Source organism: Lepidothrix coronata, unplaced genomic scaffold, assembly GCF_001604755.1.
Source record: "Lepidothrix coronata isolate B3197 unplaced genomic scaffold, Lepidothrix_coronata-1.0 Scaffold84, whole genome shotgun sequence".
NCBI lineage: Eukaryota > Metazoa > Chordata > Aves > Passeriformes > Pipridae > Lepidothrix > Lepidothrix coronata.
Window position 1 is genome coordinate 114,576 of NW_016690264.1, and position 21,122 is coordinate 135,697.

The 21,122-nt window shown below is 49.8% G+C and overlaps 1 protein-coding gene and 1 long non-coding RNA gene across 3 annotated transcripts; one reads left to right on the forward strand and one right to left on the reverse strand.

Annotated features, from left to right (window-relative positions):
• Positions 1 to 660: 660 nt before the first annotated feature.
• On the reverse strand, positions 661 to 11,685 carry LOC108500057. Its single transcript, XR_001875750.1, has 8 exons — positions 10,407 to 11,685; positions 8,758 to 8,960; positions 7,877 to 8,003; positions 7,672 to 7,766; positions 5,234 to 5,308; positions 4,196 to 4,700; positions 1,344 to 1,423; positions 661 to 983 (listed from the first exon to the last, which is right to left on the reverse strand). It is a non-coding gene; the product is annotated as an uncharacterized LOC108500057 (long non-coding RNA).
• A 67-nt stretch (positions 11,686 to 11,752) lies between these two features.
• RPN1 (ribophorin I) lies at positions 11,753 to 20,018 on the forward strand. Of its 2 annotated transcripts, XM_017820536.1 has the most exons (11): positions 11,753 to 11,995; positions 12,815 to 12,879; positions 14,385 to 14,691; positions 15,201 to 15,410; positions 16,388 to 16,580; positions 16,907 to 17,006; positions 17,276 to 17,414; positions 17,580 to 17,699; positions 18,158 to 18,403; positions 19,426 to 19,639; positions 19,745 to 20,018. In XM_017820536.1, exons 1-10 carry the CDS (start codon positions 11,768 to 11,770, stop codon positions 19,606 to 19,608), a joined length of 1,791 nt encoding a protein of 596 aa, XP_017676025.1. In that variant the 5' UTR covers positions 11,753 to 11,767; the 3' UTR covers positions 19,609 to 19,639; positions 19,745 to 20,018. The 2 variants fall into 2 exon arrangements, with proteins under 2 accessions (XP_017676025.1, XP_017676024.1); XM_017820535.1 differs by having other exon boundaries at positions 19,426 to 20,018.
• The last annotated feature ends 1,104 nt before the right edge of the window (positions 20,019 to 21,122 follow it).

Consider the following 21,122-nt stretch of genomic DNA (forward strand, 5'->3'; position numbering starts at 1 on the left):
CTGCGGTTAAATTAGTATGTGGGGGGAAAAGCGTCCTCAGTGAGGGCTATTAGAAATAAAGAGGTTATATTTTAGAATATATATATATATATTTAATCTCAGCTGCGGTCTGGAGTGGGATAGTAGCAACAGTATTTGTCAGGAAAGAAGATGAAAGTAAAAAGATGTCAATTGAAGACACATTGAGGTTGCTTATTCAGATCAATAGTGCAAGCAAGTAAAATGGGACTGTGTAAACTCTCCGGATCTTAGTCCATGGGGTAACAACAATCCTGGTGGTACAAGGTTAAATCCATATTTTCTACTCTGTTGACAGTGAGTTTGTTATTCACCAAATACTTGAATATTTTCATGCATTCATCCAGCTTGTGACTGTTGTGGGTTTAGGTAACCCATGAACTCAGGAGAGCAACCAAGGAAAAAGAAGCATTTTTAAAGCTAATGAAAGAGATAAAAGGACCAAAGCTACTTATAGCAACACTAAAAAGAAAATCACAGAATCATTAGGGTTGTAAGTGACCTCTGGAGATCATCCAGTCCAACCCCCTTGCTAAGGCAGGGTCACCTGGAGCAGGTGACACAGGAACATGTCCAGGTGGGCTTAGAACATCTCCAGAGAGGGAGACTCCATGACCTCCCTGGGCAGCTGTTCCAGTGCTCTGCCACCCTCAATGTACAGAAGTCCTTCCTCATGTTGAGGTGTAACTTCTTGTGTTGTAGTTTATGGCCATTGCTCATCATCCTGTTGCTGGGCACGACCAAAAAGAGTCCGGCACCATCCTCTTCGTACTCACTTTTGAGATATTTATATGCATTAATGAGATCCCCTCTCAGTCTTCTCTTCTCCAGACTAAACAGGCCCAGCTCCCATAGCCTCTCCTCATCAGAGAGATGCTCCAGACCCCAGAGAAGGGAACTTGAAACATCTAGTTTGTTAGTGCTTTTAAAGGTGTCCCATTAGATGCAAAATGCTGTAGAAGAACCTGGTACCAGTTAAAACATGGAGTGGACAAAAGAGGAAAAGCTTTGATTAGTGAAATGATGGAGAAAACCCTCCCAAACACACATGGTTTCTTTGGATGGGGAGGAGGGTACCCTCTCAGTTCAGCCCCAGGACTGGGCCCTGGGCACATCAGCAGCTGAGATTGTCCCAGTCCCTTGCGTTTAACAGGAGAACCACATGCTGGGTTGTTAAAAGCAGTAATTAATAGCAAATTACAGGGTGTTCCTCAGCTCTTTCCCTTTTTTCCTTTCTTTTTTACACAATATGAGAAGCAAACAAAAGCTGTGACTGAAATTTCCTGCTCTACCGCACAGCTATCCTGGCACCACCTATTACAGACCTTTGTTATGCAGAAGATAATTCACACCAAGTTCCTGTGCCCCTTGCTCTTGACGTCACCAACAGCTGTTTTCTGATCCCCTGTTGAAATGCACCATTTTCTTAAGCTGATGAGGCAATATCTTACCTGCCTTGAAGAACACATGAATCCTGGCTCTCGGGAGGATCAATGTCAACCCTGCTATCCAGGCTGGGTACTCATGTCTTGGCACGGATAAGCGTGACATTCACAGTGGCAGAGTGAAAGTAGAAAAACAGTGGTAACAGTGGCAAATGGAAGTATTGAGCTGTGGCTCCTGCAGGGACAGACACACACACACACCTCCCCACCTGCATAAACAGGTGGCCTTGCGGACACCAGAGCTTGGTGCCACCCAGCACACTGATTTTCACTATCCTTCAAAGGAAACTGTGTTTCCTCATCTAACCACTTATTTGAAAATATCAAAACTCAAATGAAAACCCATAAAAATGGATCAATTTGAATCCCTGTGCCAGTCGTTCCATATCACTAACACTGCTCTGAAGAAATCCATTCTCTATCCTTGAAGGACCTTCACACAGGTGAATGGATCTATAGTGACAGGTCTTTAGACATTTACCAGTGCAGAAACCTCAACCTATTTCATGGACTCGTTCCTCTAAACCAGGAAGTAAGAATGTCTCCTGCTTTTTCTTCCCTTTGTGTCATCTAATCTCTATTTACTAATCTTCCTGGTCCAATTAGAGGCAATAAAACATTATATGTCTTACACCACCTCTTTGCTTTTGTCCTTGGACCAAAAGGGCCCCTCCTTTTCCCTTCTCAGTCCATGAGATGACAGAGTGAACAGCAGTACAAAAACACCTGCTAGTTGCTGATTTTGGAAGGGCCTGCAGAGAGGCCTAGGGCAGCACATCACATCACTTTAGCTGTAGCATCTACAAATCCTTGACATGAGCTGTGAACGTCTGACATTCCCTATGGTGCTTAATGCATTCGCCCTCTTCTACAGACACAGTTACCTCACCTCTGGCCATCTCTGACATTAAAAGCTTTGGGAGCTATCATTCCCCTGATACTTCTCCAGCATGTTTCAGCTCTTCAGATGCAGTCCCTCCTCCCCATTGCTGGGCACAACCCTGGGACCCTTCTTTGTCTCTGTGCCCAGAAAGGTATGGCACCAGCCCACAGTCAGAAAACTGAATGTCCAGAGATCCCTGAGTGTAGCTGTCCTCTCTCAGTTGGATGTGCAATGCTTTCCCTCATCACCTTTGGCCTTCCATATCAGCTTCCTCAAATTATTATAATGATTTAGCTTGCTAAAATTATAAAAGGGAACTAAAATGCAGTAAACACGCAAGATCTTGCTTTGGTACACCAAGCTTTGTCATCCTTTATCTTGTCTAAAGCAGATGCCTGCTTCTGCTGGCATTCTGTTCATTACAAATCTGCTATTGCCATGACCATGTATGCATTTCCACCAGCAAGAATACAGCCATAGTCTTTTGCCTGCTCTGTTCCCTAATCCCTGCCTATAGTACAAATACTGCTCTGGTAATCTATGAATGCTTTCACCTTTGCAATCCTCAGGTGATTTCCAGGCAGCAACACATGAAAGCAAAAAGGTAGCTCTGGACAAGACTTGGCCACCAGATACCAACTATGGAAAGCAACTGCAATCACGTTATCTCATGGCAGATCTCCAGTCTGAGGTGGACATTGCACATAGTGCAAGGGATTAACAGCATCTGTGCTCACTGATAAAATGCATCTGTTGGAGGATGAACATCTTAAAGACAAAGCACTGATAAGGGGTCTAAATGCAGCCATTGAAGCCTGAGCCCCACAGAGAGGGTGGGGGCCAACCTGCAGTGCTGCAAAGCCTGATTGTGCCATGTTCCCTCACATCAGACACAGGAGACATGAGCACATAAAGAAAATGGCTTTGGACTCTTTTGACAGCTTCCCCCTGTTCAATAGCAAGAGCCACAAGATCACTGCAGAGTTGTGATCACTTTGATCCAGGGAGGTGGCAATGCCAGCACCTTCCCTCAGCTGACAGCTCTCTCCCTGAGACGTGAAGGTCCAAACCTCTGCTCTGCCTTTGAGTCAGCCTCCTAGAGACTGTGGACAACATGCTGAGCACAAGGGACATCCTTAGACAAGTGTACATGCTGGCCCTGGCAAGACAGGCAGGGAGAAACAACTCCATGGTCATGGTGTAAGATGAGCACCACATAGCTTACCCATTTGGCACCACCATAGTTATCTGGAACCTTGACTGGTGGAAACCAAAGACCCTGGAAAGGTCAAGTGTCACAGGGAAAAGGATGGCCCACAGGTTTTAATGGCCAACACTTGGGCTCAGGCAAAAAGTCGCCCACATCCTCTTTATAACCATAATCCCATGAGGCTGTCACAAAAATAGTGACAATCACCTGAATCCCCTGCAGGTCTCCCAGCTGTCCAGCCTCCTCAGCTACAGAGGTTCCCCAACATCAACACCTTCCCACTTTTACAGATGGTTCTAAATACCAGCTAATTATTTTTTTACAGCCACATTGGAGGTATGCCGGGTAATTTCATATGATTGTTCTCCTACTCAAATGGAGAAGATGATCCAGGGAGTGAAGTAACTTCCCTGAGGCTGGAGTGAGTCAGTTACTTTGTCAGATCTGTGTCCCTCTAAACACAGACATTTCTGAAAGGCTTTTTAAACCATAGGAATGGTATAAAAATAGGTACAGAAAGAGGTGAACAGCCAGCACAGAATTTCATAGGCCTTTGCAGAACTGGCCTTCCTTCAGGGATCAAGGTTTTGTTAAAGCAGTGTGTTACCAAAGCAGCAAGCTCTGCAAGCTGTTACTTACCAAGCACTGAAGCCTTCACAGTGAAGGTCTGGTGAGCCTGAGACCTCTCAGCTTATGACACAAATGACTTTGAAGCCATGGGGACAGGCAGGACAGGCTGATGGCTGGCAGTACCTGGGACACTGCAGAACCCACAGCTGGTGCCACTGCTCCTTCTGCATGGGGTGTTGTGCGATGGGGTGGACCAGCCACGTCAGCTCTGCATCCAGGTGTTCTGCAGCAAAGGTGGCCATGCCATGCTGTTGCTGTACCCAGAATGTGTCATGGGACAGGAGCCTGGTGCCACGTGACCACTGTGAGTGGGACACTTTGTGGAACAGGTGACTTGTGTGTCACTTCTTCCTTGGCAGTTAGTCAGTGCCAAAAGGTGTCCCAAAGACAGCACTCCGTGGGTAGGAACCAAACTGGCTGCACTGCAGCACACTCTCCAGGACCTGCAAGTCCATCCTGGATTTGAAGGGACAGGGGTTGTCTGCAGAGGCCCAGGGAGCTCCTCTGGGACCCTCTGTGGGAAGGACATGGACATGTCTTACAGTGCAATTCCCTCCTCAAATGCCAGCCACCTCTGCAAGCACAGGGTGCTGCATATTAGCTTCAGATCTATTTGCCTCAGCTCTTTCAAGTGACAGATTTTCGCAATCCCCTCTTGTCTGCTCTAAAAGGAGAAGTAAATCCCGTATCAATGGCAACCACAAGAAGCTGGTATAATTTTGAGTGCATGTTTTCAAAGACGGTGACAAAGATACTCAGCCTTGAAGGATAAGGGTGTGTGGGCAGTTAGGTTTGCTTTGCTTTTATCTTGGACAACACTTTTCAATGCCTGGTGCCTCAGCAGCTGCATTTCTGACCCCGGGGAGTTATGACTCACTGTTTGCAAATCCCTGAGCCACCAAATTGAAGGTATGCCTCACAAAGCACGATCCTAAACTGAAATGCTTGTAGGTGGGTGTTACAGCTTCAGTTACTCTGTTCCAGCACTCAGGGCTGGCTCCATATAGGTGCCCAAATTTCTGGCAAATAGAAATCAGCATCTCTTACCTTGTTTAGATAAGCAGGATCTCTTTGGGCTTCTCTCCTTCAGTGAAGTTCTCAGCCAGTCTGTGAGCAGTCAGGCTACAAAAGAGGCATTATCCCATCTACACCAGCACAATGCCAGCCTAAGGGACATCTGCTCTACCTAACCTGCACTTCTGCCAAATTGCTTCAGACACCAGGGCCATCCCAACATCAGAGCTGGGGCTGGCCTGCTGGAGAATAAGGCTGTCTTTTTTAGCTGCTTTCTGGGTGACCTGTGTGGGGTTAAGTGAGGCACTGGCTGCCATCCTTTCTGTTGGAGTGGATCGGTTCTGCTGGCTCAGCAAAAACCAATGCAAACATCTTATCAAGTATTTCTTAGCAGGAAGGCAGGAAAGCTATTTGTGAGAAGCCCGAGGCCTTCAGAGAAAGGAACAATAACAAATGATCAAAAGATCCTCACATTTCTTTTTTGCTTGATCATTGGTGTTTTTCTTATCAGGAAAGTGATTGCATTCACTGCTGCAGACCAGCGATGTTCACAGAGGGTTAATGCTCCCTTTCTTTGGGTCACACTTCAAAAGACCTGTGATGGGAAGGAATCACCAACAGCTGTCTGGCAGGGCATGATGAGATTGTCTCTGGGGAAGGGGCCACTGCTGACCACCACACACATGCACGCTGAGGTCCATGAAAAGCCAGGCTTGGGTCAGAGGTTTTGATTCAGCCTGGCAGGGACTCAAGGGCTGCCTTTGCAAGAGAAATGTATATCCCAGCTGGCACTTCACAGAGCATCACCCAGGGCAGCCTCTGCCAGCAGGTTACAAAATTTAGTAACCTGGTGAGAAATCTGCATTATCTCACAGCAAGCACTGCTTGAACACAGGGCTCCTGGAGGGAGCAGAAGAGCTGTCAATCTGCAAATGACCCCCTCTTGCTGCTGTCAGTGGGATCCTCAACTTCCTGCTGGCTGTGGCAGATCCTGCAAAACTAAGGCTTTAAAATCCACGTTTAAACTCTACAAGACCAACAGGCTTCTAAGTAAGTACACCAGCAAGTGCTTTCCTTTCCAAAAAGAAGCTGAGAAAGAGGAGTTGCTTCATGCAAAGATGGAAACTCAGTTATTGTACCTTGTGGCCAGTGACAATTCCTCGCCAGGCTTCACTACCACTAAGGACAGGATCATGGCCCAGGGACTGTGCTGTGCTTAGGTGGGTCCTGGCACCACAGGACCTTAAAAGGGTCAGAAGGAAAAATGCAATAGCACTTACAGAGAGATGGGCACTAAGTCCCCCTGCAGTCCCGTGGCACCTGGGCACTGCACCACTGCACACCCTCTCCCTCACCTCTCGTTCTTCACCCCGGGGACAAACCACCTCCTGAAGTGACCCCAGGAGAGGCACTGCACGCCCGAGAGCCTGGCAGGCTGGGGGATGGCGATGACAGCGGGATGACACAGTGAAACCCGCAGATCCCTGCAGCGCGAGGTGCCCGTTACCCACGCAGGGCCGGGCGGCTGTTGCCCATCACAAGCGGCCCGGGGGTGCCGCCTCACCGGGGGCTTCTGCCAGGATCCTGTGGGAGGGAGCGGGACCCTGCCCGGCGTTAATTGATTAATCGTTGTCACCAAGGTGCCCCGCCCCCAGCCCCGCCCCCGCCGGCCCCGCCCCCGCGGCGCCCCCCCCCCCCCCCCCCCGGCGCCCCCTGGCGGCGGCGTGGGGCCATGGCGGGGAGGGGACAGGGCCGGGGAGACGTGGCCGGGGGACAAGGGTGAGGCTTTTTGTCAGCCCTCAGAGCTGCAACCGGCTCCATCGCCCGCTCAGAAGTGGCACCGCTGCCTGCAACTGCCCGCCAGGAGCCTGGCACAGCCAGTCCAGGTCAGGGAGCTCAGCACCAGCCACTCAGGTGCTCCCGCCTTGATTCCAGTGCGGGCTCCTTCATTGCATTTGTCCCGATGTTTTTCTGCCATCGCCACCGACCCTGGGGAAGACGAGCAAATGGAGAGGTGTGGTTCTGTGCCAGGATGCAATTCAGCTGCTGCCCCAAGAGCCACCATGTCCTCGCTCTGCCCATGGCTGGGACCCCCGGCCGCCTCCTCTGGAGCCTGGAAGGACAGCCAGCAGCTTCTCTGCACCCCTGGTTATCCATGAAGGGCAGCATTTGTCTTTTCAAACCAGGACGTGCAGCCCGTCCTGCTCTCTCCTCCTCTTTGACAGTCCACTGAAGGCATTTTCAAGCTGCGGGGCGATGTGAACAGGCCAATCCGGGGTTGATTTGAAGGGGGTGTTGCACTCAGGTCCTGTGTGCACCAGGAAATACTTGAGTGGCAGCCCTGATTACACCCTCATTTTTTAATATAGTTAAACCAGCACTCTTCCCTCTATCCAAAAAGAGCCCTGATCCTGTGACAAAATCCAGACCCACCCCAGCCCAAAGCGAGTCCCCTCGAGTGGACCACGTACCTTGCTCAGGCTCTGCGTTTCAGCTGCACATGTGTAGCAGATTTTTTCCATTTGCAGCCAGTCACTTCCAGCCTATGGCTATTTCAGCTACATTTCTAGGAAGTTTTAAAAACAAAGTTAAAAGTAATTTTTAAAGTGATGAAGTCTCCTTTTTGCTTGAATTTTTTCTTCCTTATTGCAACAACACATCACACAGTGGTCTCACCTCCTTACAAAACTCAGACACTGTGCCATTTTCTTCCAGCAGGTTTTCTCTGTGTGCTTCCCAATGCTTTGTACAATTGCTGTGCACAGAGAGAGTTTTCTTCACTACTTTTTCTGAGTCTTGTCATCTAACATGGAGAGGAAAACAGATTTTTTTAAAAGTAATAAGACATTATTTTAAAGAAAGGTGAGCACTGTAAGGGTGAGGATGTTAACTGCAGATACCTAAAATAACTTGGAAAAAAAAGCCCCTGAGCAGAGTGTGCCCCATCACCACTGTCTCTGTGAAAGCAGGACACATTTCCAGTGCAGCCGACCAAAACACAGGAGTCAAACCCCAGCCAGCCCCCTCCAGGCCCACCACTCCCATGGAAATCACAGGCAAACCCCAAACAAGAATAACTGTGTTTTGCTTGGCAGAGGCTCAGTGTGAGTTATGCTGACTAGCTAAAAAATTAGGTTGTAAAAATAATGAAACTGGAAGACTGTTTTTTCTCTCTTTCCCCAGCTGCTTTTCAAGTGCCTTAGCAAGGCTAAGCAAACTGTGCCATGTTCTCTCTGTGCTCTCATGGCTGGCAACTGCAACACCTCGCTTGGGATTGAATACAGAGAAGTGCCCTCTGCTTCCCACTGGCAGCCAGAAGGCTGTTTGATTTCGCACGGACAGGGTTAAACAGTGAAACACCAACAGAATCTGAAACAGGCAGGTTTTTTCTCAGTCATTAAGACTGAGAGCCACGTGCTTGTGTGTTTTCCAGGATCACTGAGAGATCTGTGTTAAAATCTGCAAGATGTTGCCAGGATGACTTCTGCTACACATCCACAGGCCTGTTTAATATCTCCTGCCCCTGACCTGGGGTTCTCTGAGAGCAACACAATTACCTCATGGTCCCTGCATATTCCTGATGCAAACTTCCTGCTGGTGTGAGGATCACACCAGGATAAATCCTGTTCCCTGCTGCTACAGGCTTCAGTGTGCTCCTGTGGCCACAACCAACCCGCTTCTGCTGGAAAACAACTTCTCCTTCCCTCCTTGAGAACAAATTGCTCTGACAGATGACACAGCTCTGAGTTTGGCATCAGACCTGTAAAAACAGAGGAGCGTAGGGTTTTTCCTGGGGTGCAGTTCTGTCCGTGGCTGATCCTGACAGAGGCATTTGTTAGACCACTCTTGTGCCTCAGCCCTGGCAGACAGCTGGGCTGGCACTGGCTTCACTGTGGCTGTTCCCCTCCCTCTGCTCAGTGGCCCTGAGGGTGACACGCTCTCTCCACAGCACACCAGGAGCTGGGGAATTACACTGGATGGCAGCAGGGTCTGGTAACCTCTCTCATGCTGCTTCCCGACCCACAGCTCTCTGGGACAGTACTGCTGGGGGGGACATTCCTCACAATGAGGGAATTAAAAAAAAAACCCAACACATAAAGAGAGAAAAATAAGCATCTCTGGGCTCCTGGCTCTTGCTGTTGCTTGGCAGCAGGCCTGGGTAGCCAGATCTGCACACAGACGCTGTAGCCTGGGACAATTAGGAAGCAGAGGGTCCCACAGTGCTCCTCACCTGCAGGGAAGCAGCCCATCCCTGCTCAAACACACCCTGCAAGGTGTCCCCAAGCTGTCCCAGCCACCACCACCAGCACACCCAGCCAGGGGCCACAGGCAGCTGTGAATGAACCCATGCATGAACAGCCTGGCACCGCTCACAAGGCAGCGGCGAGAGGGGCCTGCAGAGCCAAGCTCAGCCTTGAACAAGCCCAAAGGCAGCAGCTTTTCAACCTAAAGATAATTTTAGCCTATGTGGTAGGGCTGAAGTCTTGAAGCAGATGCTGTGCAGGCTCAGCATGACTCAATTATCACAATAAGAAATGGATCCAAACACAGGGTTAGCATACAACAGCCTGGTTCAGAGCTCGCTGGGGTCTGAGATGGGTCAGATGCTGAAACTTGCATTTGCCAGCAGGCTCAAATCCAGCCTCTGGGATGAACCCATAAGAGAGCAACCTCTGGCCCAGGATGTGATAAATGAAGCCAAATTATCTCCAGACACAAGGGACATGTGCATTTATTTCTTTCCCTCCTTTTGCCAGGAGAAATTGCCCTGAGGGAAAGAGAGAAATAAAAGCTTGAGCTGCATGTGTTATTAAAGAGGCCAACTGGAGTTCATTTATTCCCTGTGACACACAGAAGGAAGGACAGTGACAGCTGTTCCTAGCAGAGGAACTTTCCACAGAAAACCCAAGCTGGACAACTGGAGGGAGTCCCCAGATGCTGCACCACTGGCCAGCCTTAAATTAGAGGTGGCTGTTTCACTCAGCCCCTCATGTTTCCCACTTGTTTCCCACTGAACATGCCTACTCAGTTCTGGGGCCCCAAAGCCTTGGAGAAGAGGGCCAAGATAAACAGGCTTTTCCTGGAGAGCAGAGGGACCTGGAACACTTCCCTAGCTGAGGAGGTGGACACCCACCCGTGCATCCATGTCCTGCTGTGCTGCTGGAAGATAGCACTGCTGTCACCCAAAACACAGTGACAAAACTACCTGCTTGTACCAGGCCAGCTGCCAAATTCACAGGGCTGGTGCCTAAATAAATCAAAAGGAAATGGAAGTCATTTGCCAAGAAAATTTCCATGATAGGAACGGGAACGGGGGGGGGGAGGGTGTTGAGGGGAGAAAGGGAAGGCCAGTTAAGAAATTACACTGTTTTGAACATATCACACCAGGAGACACTCCATTTTACTTAGCCTTTGCCAAGGGGCTATTTGACTCCAGATCCAAGCACATAATTTAGGAAATCCCCTTCCGATACTTGGCAATCTCAGGCCAAATCAGAGAATTTGCTCTGTGACTCATATTAGGATCTCAAAGAAAGGTCAACTCCTGGATCACATTATGCAAACATGAAAGGTCTGTTGTCCCACAGGGCTCAGAGGCAAAAGCCCTGCTCCGGCAATCATGGCAGACGACATCCGTTCCTCGCTTTTATCTGCTTTAGATGTTTGGGAATAAAGTGTCAATCACCTCTTCCCTGGTCATGTGTTAAACCACTAACATTTTCCTTTCTCCAGCTGTTCTTTAAGTCAGTTCAGGGCTGGTTACCATGCCTTTTGTTGCCTGCAGCACTTCTACTCTGGCATCATCTAGCTGTCAATTATCAGTACTTTTTAGCAGAGGATTTGGGCTCAGCTTAAAATCTACTTGTGTTAAACCTCACCAGCCAGAGCAGTAGCAACCCATGTGCCAAGCCAGAGAGACAAACTATCCCAGTTTGAGGCTCAGGGTAATAAAAGCATCAAACCCCATCCCAGTGCCACCCATCCTGACAGTCCCTCTGTGCCATCCCATGCCGAGCGCTTCTACCAGGATTTACACCTTTGACCCCTTGAAGATGCTGCTGCAGGAGCCCTGTCAGGAACTGGCTGCTGCCAAAGATGGGGAGACAACTGAGTTGCTTCGGGCCGTGGCTGGAGAGGTGGCTGAGGAGCACGTGGAAGTCCTGAGCATCTCAGATTATTTGTTATCGTTGGTTTTTTTGCTCCTTTTCAGGCAAAAAGGTGGGAAACCACAGCAGGGCCCAGCAAGTCCTTGACCAGCCCCGAGGCCTGCGGGCTCATTAGGGGTACGGGCCCAGCGTACCGCGGGAACCGCTGAGCTCGCCGCCGGAGCCTGGGTGCCGGGAAGCTCCGGGACTGTGAAAAGCCAGAGCCATCCCCGGGGCTCTGCAGGAGCGCGCCCAGCTCTTCTCCTTAGGCACCGCAGAAGGCGGGGAGGGGGGACGGGCCTCAAGCGCCCCTGGGCGCCGCCATCGCGAGCCTCCTCCTCCCACTGGGCGCCGCCATCTTGTGCCCTGCCCGTACAGCGCGGGCGCCGCCATCTTGTGCCCTCCCCGCGGTGTGCCGGCCATGGCGGGGCTGCTGTGCCGCCTCCTGCTCCTCTGCCTGGCGGCCGCCGGGACCGGCGCCGAGCTGCTGCTGGAGGAGGCGCGGCGCTCGCTGGACCTCAGCACGCACCTGGCCAAGGTCTCGGCCGAGCTCAGCCTCGCCAACGCGGCGGGCGGCGCGGCCGCCTCCTCCTTCCTGCTGGCGCTGGAGCCCGGGCTGGAGCCCCGCCTGGCCCACCTGGGCGTGCAGGTGAGCGCGGCGAGCGGGGGCCGAGCGCCGCTCCCGGGGGGCCGCGGTGGGGCCGCGGGCGCTGCCCGGCCCCGCGCCCGCAGGGACACGTCGGCACTGCCGGGCCCCGCAGCGCCGCTCCCGGATCCGACAGCGCCGCTCCCGGATCCCGCACACCGCGGGGGGAAGGCGAGGGTGTCTGTGGCAGGGGGCGGCGGAGGCGGCACGGCCTGGGGGGCGATGGGGAGGGCGATCAGAGCCGTCACGGCGGTGCGAGGGTCGCGCCAGCACGGCACGAGCAGGGCCGGCATCTCCAGGGGGGCCCAGTGCTTACCCACGAGCAGCAGGGCTCTCCTAATCCCACAAGTACTGTCAGTGTGTATATCTCTGTATACCATATAGAGGTATATACAGTGATCTGCAGTATATACACTATATCTCTATACAGAGGTCTGTAGTATAACTCTACTGGTCAAGCCGCATTCCCGTGCCCTGCTCGTTCCCCAGACACAAGAGAAATCACAACAGCATTTGACCAGTATTCTCGTTTGCCCAAGTTACTGTGACTGTGCAGGCTTGGGAACCAGGCTGAGAGGAATAAGAATTACCAGAAACCTCTAGTATCTGTTTTTGCTCACTGACCACACTGCAGTTTGTATTCATGAAACCGCTGTGAAAGGGCTTTTTGTTAAATTGTCTTAATAAATTAGTTATATATTCAGCTTATACTTTCTGGAGGGCATCACCCCTAAAAACTCCACAGAGGGACTGTATGGAGTTTGCCCTGGACATATTAAACCTTTTAAACAGCAGCACACTGATCAGTCTGTTTTGGAGCAGGTAAAGGGTGAGGAAGAGGAGGAGAACACCTTGGAAGTGAGAGAGACTAAAGTTAAGGGCAAAAGGTGAGTATCACCTTTAAAGGTCAGTATTTAGATTGTGCACGAGGGTTTCATGATTGTCCCCGTGGTGAAGCAGAAATACCACCCCTGTTCCACATACCTAGAGATCGTAGAGTCTTTTCTTCCTGAAAAGGTCCATTCTGTGCTCAGGCTGCATCCTGGGGTGTTACAGAGGCGGGGAGCATGGTTCACACAAGCAGCCAAACCCAATTCCTGCAGCTCAGGAGGCCCCAGTAGAAGTCACTCCCCTCCTGCTGGTGCTCTTTCCTTGGGAGATAACACATGAGGTTTTAGAGATTTTAGATCTCTGCACTGAGCCCAGCACAGTCATACACGGCTGCTAGTCAGGGGAGCACCCTATGAGGAAGTGAATCTCTCTCAAATGCAACTCAGCTGCCTTTGTGGGGGCTCAGCTGTGCTTAGTCTCTCGTACTCAGTGCCTTGAGTAATGCCCTGGCCCTTTATTAAGGGACACCAGGTGAGAGAAACATTATAGCTGTGGTCATGCTCCTACCCTTTGGTCCCTTTTGAGCTCTCAGAGGGTTGGCAGTGGTGATTACAGGGAGTTTAAGTGCTCTGTGGCTGTGTGCCCAGAGCACCGCTCAGTCTGCCCTGTGGGGAGCATCGCAGTGTGCTGGGTCCTACGGCCCAGCACAGGCTGTTGCCCGCTGCAGGGAGAGAGGATGCTACTGTTGGTATGAGGATCTGCACTGCCAAGCTTGGAATATTGTGCAGATGCTGCAAGACTGGGCAGCGAGGTGGTTTCTGAGCTGTGAGAGCTGAGAGGTAAAGACTGCCTGTAAAGTGGCTCAAAAGCACAGTGCAGCTGGGTTTCAAGAGGGCAGTAGCTGTGGAGTTAAGTTGCCAAGGTGGACCATAGTTTCTGATGTGCCTGGATGCCTCATGTGATCCCGCTCTTGGGCTGCCAGGATTGACATGAAGTCTGATCCTTATGGATTTGGTGAAGTCTAAATCCATTCTGTAGAACCTCAGTCTAAAACCTTGCTAATTTTCTGGCCATTCCTTAATTTTAGATCCTGTGGGCAAAAAACTGAGAATGAACAGACTTTGTGGAAACAGGTGCTGAAGATGTTTGTGAATTGTCTTCTGGACACATACACATGCTTCCTTTGATTCAGATAATTCCTGTCATCTGGAGAAGAACAAAAAAATAAAAGCATGCTTTATAAATGAAGCATGCTTTATAAATGCAGGATCAGGGAGGGAGTGTGTCACCATTCATTCTGCTTCCAAAATGGGAGCCAGGTGCTTTTGTGAAGCAAAGACTGTCTGTGTGCCTGGACACAGTTCACCCTGTGCTGCCTCCCCAGTCCAGAGTAATCACATGTGCTGGGACAAGACATCTGTACATCTTGGAGGAGCAAGTAAAATACTGGCCCAAATCACACATGATACACGTGATACATGGGCTCCCTTCCACAGGGGATTGATCTGAATGCTCTCTCAGGGGAGATCTCACATGACTTACCTGTTCTTCTCCCTTCCAGTGGAAAATTCTTTTCTGTGAAGCTGCCATCTCCTTTGGCACCGGGAGCCAAGATCCGTGTCTCTGTTGAAATGGTTTTCACACACGTCCTGCAGCCCTACCCCACCCACATCACCCAAAGTGAGAAGCAGTTTGTGGTCTTTGAAGGAAATCACTATTTCTACTCACCCTACTTCACCAAGACCCAAACGACTCGGGTCAAACTGGCCTCTAGGAACGTGGAGAGTTACACCAAGCTGGGAAACCCTTCCCGCACTGAGGACATGATTGAGTATGGCCCCTTCAAGGACATTCCTCCATACAGCCAGGTAAATGTCTGTGCAAAGGGATTGTGGCTCTGTGTAGAGCATCTTCCAGATGTGGGAGACATGTCTGAGAGGCTGGAGAGAGGGAAGCAGAGGCCTTTGTGTAAGAATTGCAGGTGAAGCCTGAGTTAGACCACAGGTAGGCCAGGAACACGTGCTCCAGCAAGGTGCTCCTATACAGATGGGATTGCTGACTGCTGCCTGGTGTCCACAGAACAAACTAAGCTGGTATCTAAGTGGCTCTGGCAGGGGTGTGTCAGCAGTGGGGAACACTGCATCTCTGGCCCCCCTCACCTTTATAACACAGCCAAATGTGCAGGTTGTAACCTCTGAGTACCCCCACGTACTCAGTGTGAACTGGGCTGGGTGTCTCAGACCTTCCTGTGCAGTCAGAGTCATCTCTGCAGCATCTGCCATGGAGGGTTCTCTGTGGCACATGGAGTGGATAATTGTGAGGGGACCTTGCTTCTTCCTTCAGGTCTAATAGTTTATCTTGTTTTTTCCCTTGTTAGGACACTCTGAAGGTGCACTACGAAAATAACAGTCCCTTCCTGACCATCACCAGCATGACACGAGTCATCGAGGTGTCCCACTGGGGCAACATTGCGGTTGAAGAGACGGTTGATTTAAAGCACACAGGAGCAGTGCTGAAAGGGCCTTTCTCCAGATACGACTACCAGAGACAGCCAGACAGTGGGATCTCTTCTGTCAAGTCTTTTAAGGTTGACATTTTCAACCTGGTTTGTTTTTTTTTAACTGTGGCTTCCCCCTTTTTACATCCCCAGAAGAAAAAAAAAATAGTTGTCCTTTGCCTTTTCTTTGGTAGCCATACCCCAGTCATAAGGGAATATTAAAGCTCTGATCTGTATTCAGAGAAGGCTCATGCTAGATAGGAATAGCTTTTGGAGGCAGCATTAGGAGGTTATATATTTTATTGCATCTGTTGGCCACACAGACTGCACGTGCCAGGGCATGTAGTGTTTCTCCACGCTTCCACCCCTCCAATCTCAGGGACCCTCTAAACTCCTTATCCTTGTACTGACAGCTCTGCTTTTGGTTTCCTGCTGTGTAAGGGCCATTCATTCTATCCCCACCCTCTTATTTTCAGCGTTACCTTCTCTGCCATATCCTCATCACGTTGAACAGTATTAATTGGAAACTCAGCCATTCATTCCTTGCTCACAAAGCTCTCAACAAGAGTTAAAGCTGTGGCTCTGCTAGCCAGATGTGAAAAGTATTGTGTTTTCATCTGAGCCAAAACCTTTCTCTCTGCTTGAACCCTCCAGGATTGATTGTTGTAATTCTCTAAGGTGGTGCAGCCAAACAGAAATCTCATTTTGCTGAGTGTAAAGCCAGCAAGTCCGGTGAGCTAGGGCAGCAGGCTGGAGTGAAAAGGGAATTGCTGTCCTGGTGGGCATGATGAGATCCCTTGCTGTCTGAGATGTTTGAAACTGGGCTGGAGAGAGCACATTCATTTGGGAGGCCAAGTGATTTTAGTGCTGGGAGCCACTTCTGTGATTGCTTATAATAGCACAGTTTTACCACTCAGTGCAACTGAATGGCCATTTTGTCACGTCTCACGAAGGAGCACAGTTTCTCAAGGCTTAACAGCCAATACTGGTTTTGCTGGAAATTTACTGGTTATTTCACTGGAAATAACTCCTGTCCGATGCACTGACTGTTGCTTCTCTCTGTACAGACCATTCTCCCAGCTGCTGCTCAGGATGTCTATTACAGAGATGAAATTGGGAACATCTCCACCAGCCACCTCCTTGTTCTGGATGACTCTGTGGAGATGGAGATCCGTCCCCGATTCCCGCTTTTTGGGGGCTGGAAAACCCATTACATCATTGGCTATAACCTGCCAAGCTACGAATACCTCTACAATCTTGGTGAGTGGCAAGGGGCAGGGAATAGGAAACCTTCTGCTCTGTGTTTAAAGGTGGTTTCTGTACAATAAAGAATTGAAAGCTGCGGTATGCTGCACCTTAGCAACAGCAGTTGCTAGCTATTATTTCTAGAATATGCAAATCCAGCTTTTTTGTGCTTCCTTCAGGTTTTTGTAGACATCTGGTTAAAGTATACCTGGGTGAGCTAGTGCCCCCTGCTGCACAATTCATCCATCTGAATTCTGCTCCCACCTCTGTTGGGAGCTGAGCTTCAGGGCTGTCCCTTGTTCTCTGAGGATCTGTAACTACCCTCTGGTCTGCACTCTTAGGTGATCAGTATGCCCTGAAGATGAGGTTTGTTGACCATGTGTTTGATGAGCAAGTTACAGACTCTCTGACTGTCAAGATTGTCCTGCCAGAAGGCGCCAAGTAAGTGTCATTACTCCTGGGTTGTTACTGCAGACAGTGCTGTGTTGGTGGCAATTTTCCAGCCCACTCTAATGGCCTGAGGACAGTGAATCAAAACCATGACTGTGCATGTGGAGGAGACCTTGGAACACAGCTTTGCTTCCTTTTAGAGCATTGCTGAAACTGCCTACTTGAACTTGTGCTAGAGGCCACAGCTGGCCAGACAAGTCCTAGATTGCATCATCTCAAACAGTGTAGAGTCATATGGGACTGTCTGGTTTTGTCCACAGGAATATCCATGTGGACAGCCCCTACGAAATCAATCGTGCTTCGGACGAGCTGCACTACACATACCTGGATACTTTTGGACGTCCTGTTATTGTGGCACACAAGAGCAACCTGGTGGAGCAGCACATCCAGGACATTGTGGTGAGTGTTGTTCCTTCTAAAAATTCAGCGGCATGGACAAAACACTTAGATTCCCAAAATAAGCACTTGCTGGACTGGACGTCTGGTTCTGCTGCTCCCTGAGGAGAGGAGTTACGTCCTGTAATAACTTCGGTCACTGCTCAGTGCTTGGAACTTCTCTCGTAGGTCCACTACACCTTCAACAAAATCCTGATGCTGCAGGAGCCTCTCTTGGTGGTTGGAGCCTTTTACATCTTGTTCTTCACTGTGATTGTCTACGTGAGACTGGATTTCTCCATCACTAAGGTCTGTATGATGAAGAGCCCTGTGGGAGCATTAGTAGCTTCCTCAGCTGGTGGGGTGGAGGTCTTCCATACCATTAATTCTCACTGAATGTTCCCACCAGTCAGATGTTTTATTAGATGCTTAAATGGAGTCCTGTTTTTATGGAACCTGAACATTAGTACTCCAGCAGGGTTTGAACTGATGTCCTAAGGCTGATCACTGTTTTGCCTTCTGGATGAAAAGGAATCTCCCTGAGAAGCAGGATGTCTGCAGTTCTCCTTCTGCAGTGTTTTCATTATTTGTTAAGCTATTTGTTGGGCTGGGCTGAGTGCTGAATTCGTACCATTCACTTAATTACTGTCAATTGACTTAATTGCAAAGGGAACAGTTTCTGTAATAGTCCTGTGGCAGATTGCAGGCATGGCTTGATGCAGGTCAGAGATATGACTGCTTTGATCTTCCCTCCTGTCCTCTTGCAGGATCCAGCTGCTGAAGCTCGGATGAAGGTTGCCTGCATCACAGAGCAGGTGCTTACTCTGGTGAACAAGAGGCTTGGGCTGTACCGTCACTTTGATGAAGCAGTGAATAAATACAAGCAATCAAGGGACATCTCCACCCTGAACAGTGGCAAAAAGTCTTTGGAGATGGAGCACAAGGCCCTGACAAATGAAATAGCCTCTCTGCAGTCTAAACTGAAGACAGAAGGCTCTGACTTATGTGATAAAGTAAGAAATTCAAATTTATTTTGTCAGCTCTCCTATTCTTGGCTCTGTTGAGTATTTTACATGAGTTTTAATTTGGGGTTTAGTTTCTGCAGCCAGTCTGGGTTTTTTTTAATCTGAAAATGGCTTGATCCCGGCCACTGAAACACACTGAAAAGTGTTACTTTTGCAGTAATCTCAGTTATGCAGGCCTGTAAGTGTTGCTGGTAAACAGCTGCTTGTGCTGTTTCTTAAGTAGGCCATGAACCAGCTGCATGACTACACATTAATGCTTTTGTAACAATCCTGATGCTTCTCACTGAGCTCATGGCAGTGACACAGGCAAAAATGGAAACTATCAACACAGTATCAGTTCTGACTTCACTACTGACACCAGTCAAACCAAAATCTTCTCCCTCATCTCTTATTTTCTTGCACGTTTGAATTTGGTGCTGACACAATTTTGGTAACATGATGCTCCTTGGAGTATTTCACTGTACCATGTTAAAAGCCATGGCACAGTGAGTACACACCCACTATCCTTTCTGTCCTCCACTGTATTTCAGCCCTTACCTGGAACAGCCACTTAACCCCAAGTGAAGGACACTTTAGTCTCTAAGGTCCATTTAATCAGCAGCCACCTCAATTAATCTGTTATTAACTCAAAGAGTAGCTCTGTCATGGCAGACTCACACACCACGAACATTAACTGTAGGGACATCTTCCAGCTGTCAGAGTTGCGATTTAGTTTGAAGCCTTTAAAATCTGACATTAAATACTCTTTTTTAACAGTCTCCTGCCAATATAGCTCCCGGGTCCTCTGAGCACCTTTTTCTCCACTGCTTAGCTACGCATTAATGATTCCTCGTAACGTGGTGCCAGGGAGAGGTGATGGCTCGGGAGGCAATATTCAGGGATCAGAGATGTTTCCACTTAGCACTGACTTCATCTTTTGCTCCATGTTTTACCACCTCTTCTATTCCAGATTCACTGTAGGGATGGTTTTTTGTCTCCTCTAATACTGCCCTTGTTTCTCACCCTGTCAGGTGAGTGAGATTCAGAAGCTCGATGGCCAGGTGAAGGAGCTCGTCCTGAAGTCATCGGTGGAGGCCGAGCGGCTGGTGGCGGGCAAGCTCAAGAAGGACACGTACATCGAGAACGAGAAGATGCATTCCAACAAGCGCCAGGACCTGGTCACCAAAATCGACAACATCCTCGACGCGCTGTAGCTCTGCTTTAGTGACCATGTGGAGGGGAGAGGTATGGAGGGAGAGGAGAGTGCGTACACTTTGAGCCAAAACTCCTTCCCAGCAGAATTAAGGGAAAAGTTGATGTGGAATGTCTGAAAGTATGTTTTGTTTTTAGATTTTTCTATAGAGCCTGTTTGCTCAGCAACACGTGCTGTGCAAGGGACCACGCCATCATGCTGTTTGGCTGGGTAACAGGGTTTCTTTACCAGAGGTGAGACTCAGCCAGGTTATGAAACAGTCTCCTGCTTTTGGTTTTCCCTGTATAGATGTGCTCTGGATAAATGCACACAACCAGCCAGTCTGAGCACAGACACGCTCATGGCAAACCTGAATGTCAAATCTCTGGAAAGAATAAAAGATACCTTTGTTCTACTTTGAAATAAAACCGCCACTGCCTCGCTTGTACGTGTTGTGCTGGGTTGGGGGGGCAGAGGGGCTGAGTGGCCCTGTCCTTCCTGTGGCCAGGCAGTTCCCTGCAGAGCAGAGTTCAGCCCTGAGCACTCCTGCCTCCTGTCAGCTCTGTGCCTCGAGGTCAGAGCTCTGCCACCTCACAAGGCCCTGGCCCAGGCAGGAGAGAAAGCCAAGCCCTTGTTTCCTAGGGATTTACATGCACCTGCACCCTTACAAGGAGAAAACCACAAAAGAACCTCTCCTGCCAGCCTCTCACAGTGTGCCACATGCTTTCCTGCTGCATGTGACAACAATCTCTGCATCCCTTGTGCTGCCCAAGTAGGCCCTTGCTCACACCTGGATACGTTCAGGGATGCATGCAATTCGCTGCTAATGTCATTCTTACAAGACATTTTTTTCCTGTGCCTCTCTGTCTCAGTGCACTGCCAAACATCCCAGAGCTGGCTGCAGGGACAGCAATGTGGATTTTCCCTACTGCCTTTGCTTGGCTTAGTTGTTTACCAAAATAGATAGAGAACCTCCTACAGGAGGAGGGGCTGTGTGTCCCTCTGCCTGTCCTGAGCTGTGGGTAGAGGCAGCTGCCCATGGGTGGGTGTGCAGGGCAGGATGGTAAGTGGTGTGCAGCTCTCTCCGCTGGGCACCTGCAGCCTCCTCTGGGAAGCACACTCAGCAGAAGGGCTGGAGGCTGCCTACAAACAGGGCAAGCACAGGGCTGCCCCACAGAGCAGTGGCTCGGGAGGATGCTACTGCCAAGAGTGGCAATGCTGGGGAGAGGAGGTGTGCACTGGCACTGTGTTGGGCTTGGGGCAAACATAGCTTGGGGCAAACATAGCCCCCTGTGGCCCAGTGCTGCCTGCAAGCCCTGAGCCTGGATGTGCACAAGCAGCTGGACGTTTTCCAGCCTTTTGCCAGGCCATTTGCACTGCCTGTCCCTCTGTCCTGGACCCACGTGGCCCAGGTCTGTCATAGACCAACTGTGTCTGCCCCTTACTAGCCCCTGTTGGATAAAAGTTGTCTTATCCTCTCCTGGGATGCTTTCCTCCTTGTACAGAGGACACAGTTGGTAGGAGAGCCCTCTGCCC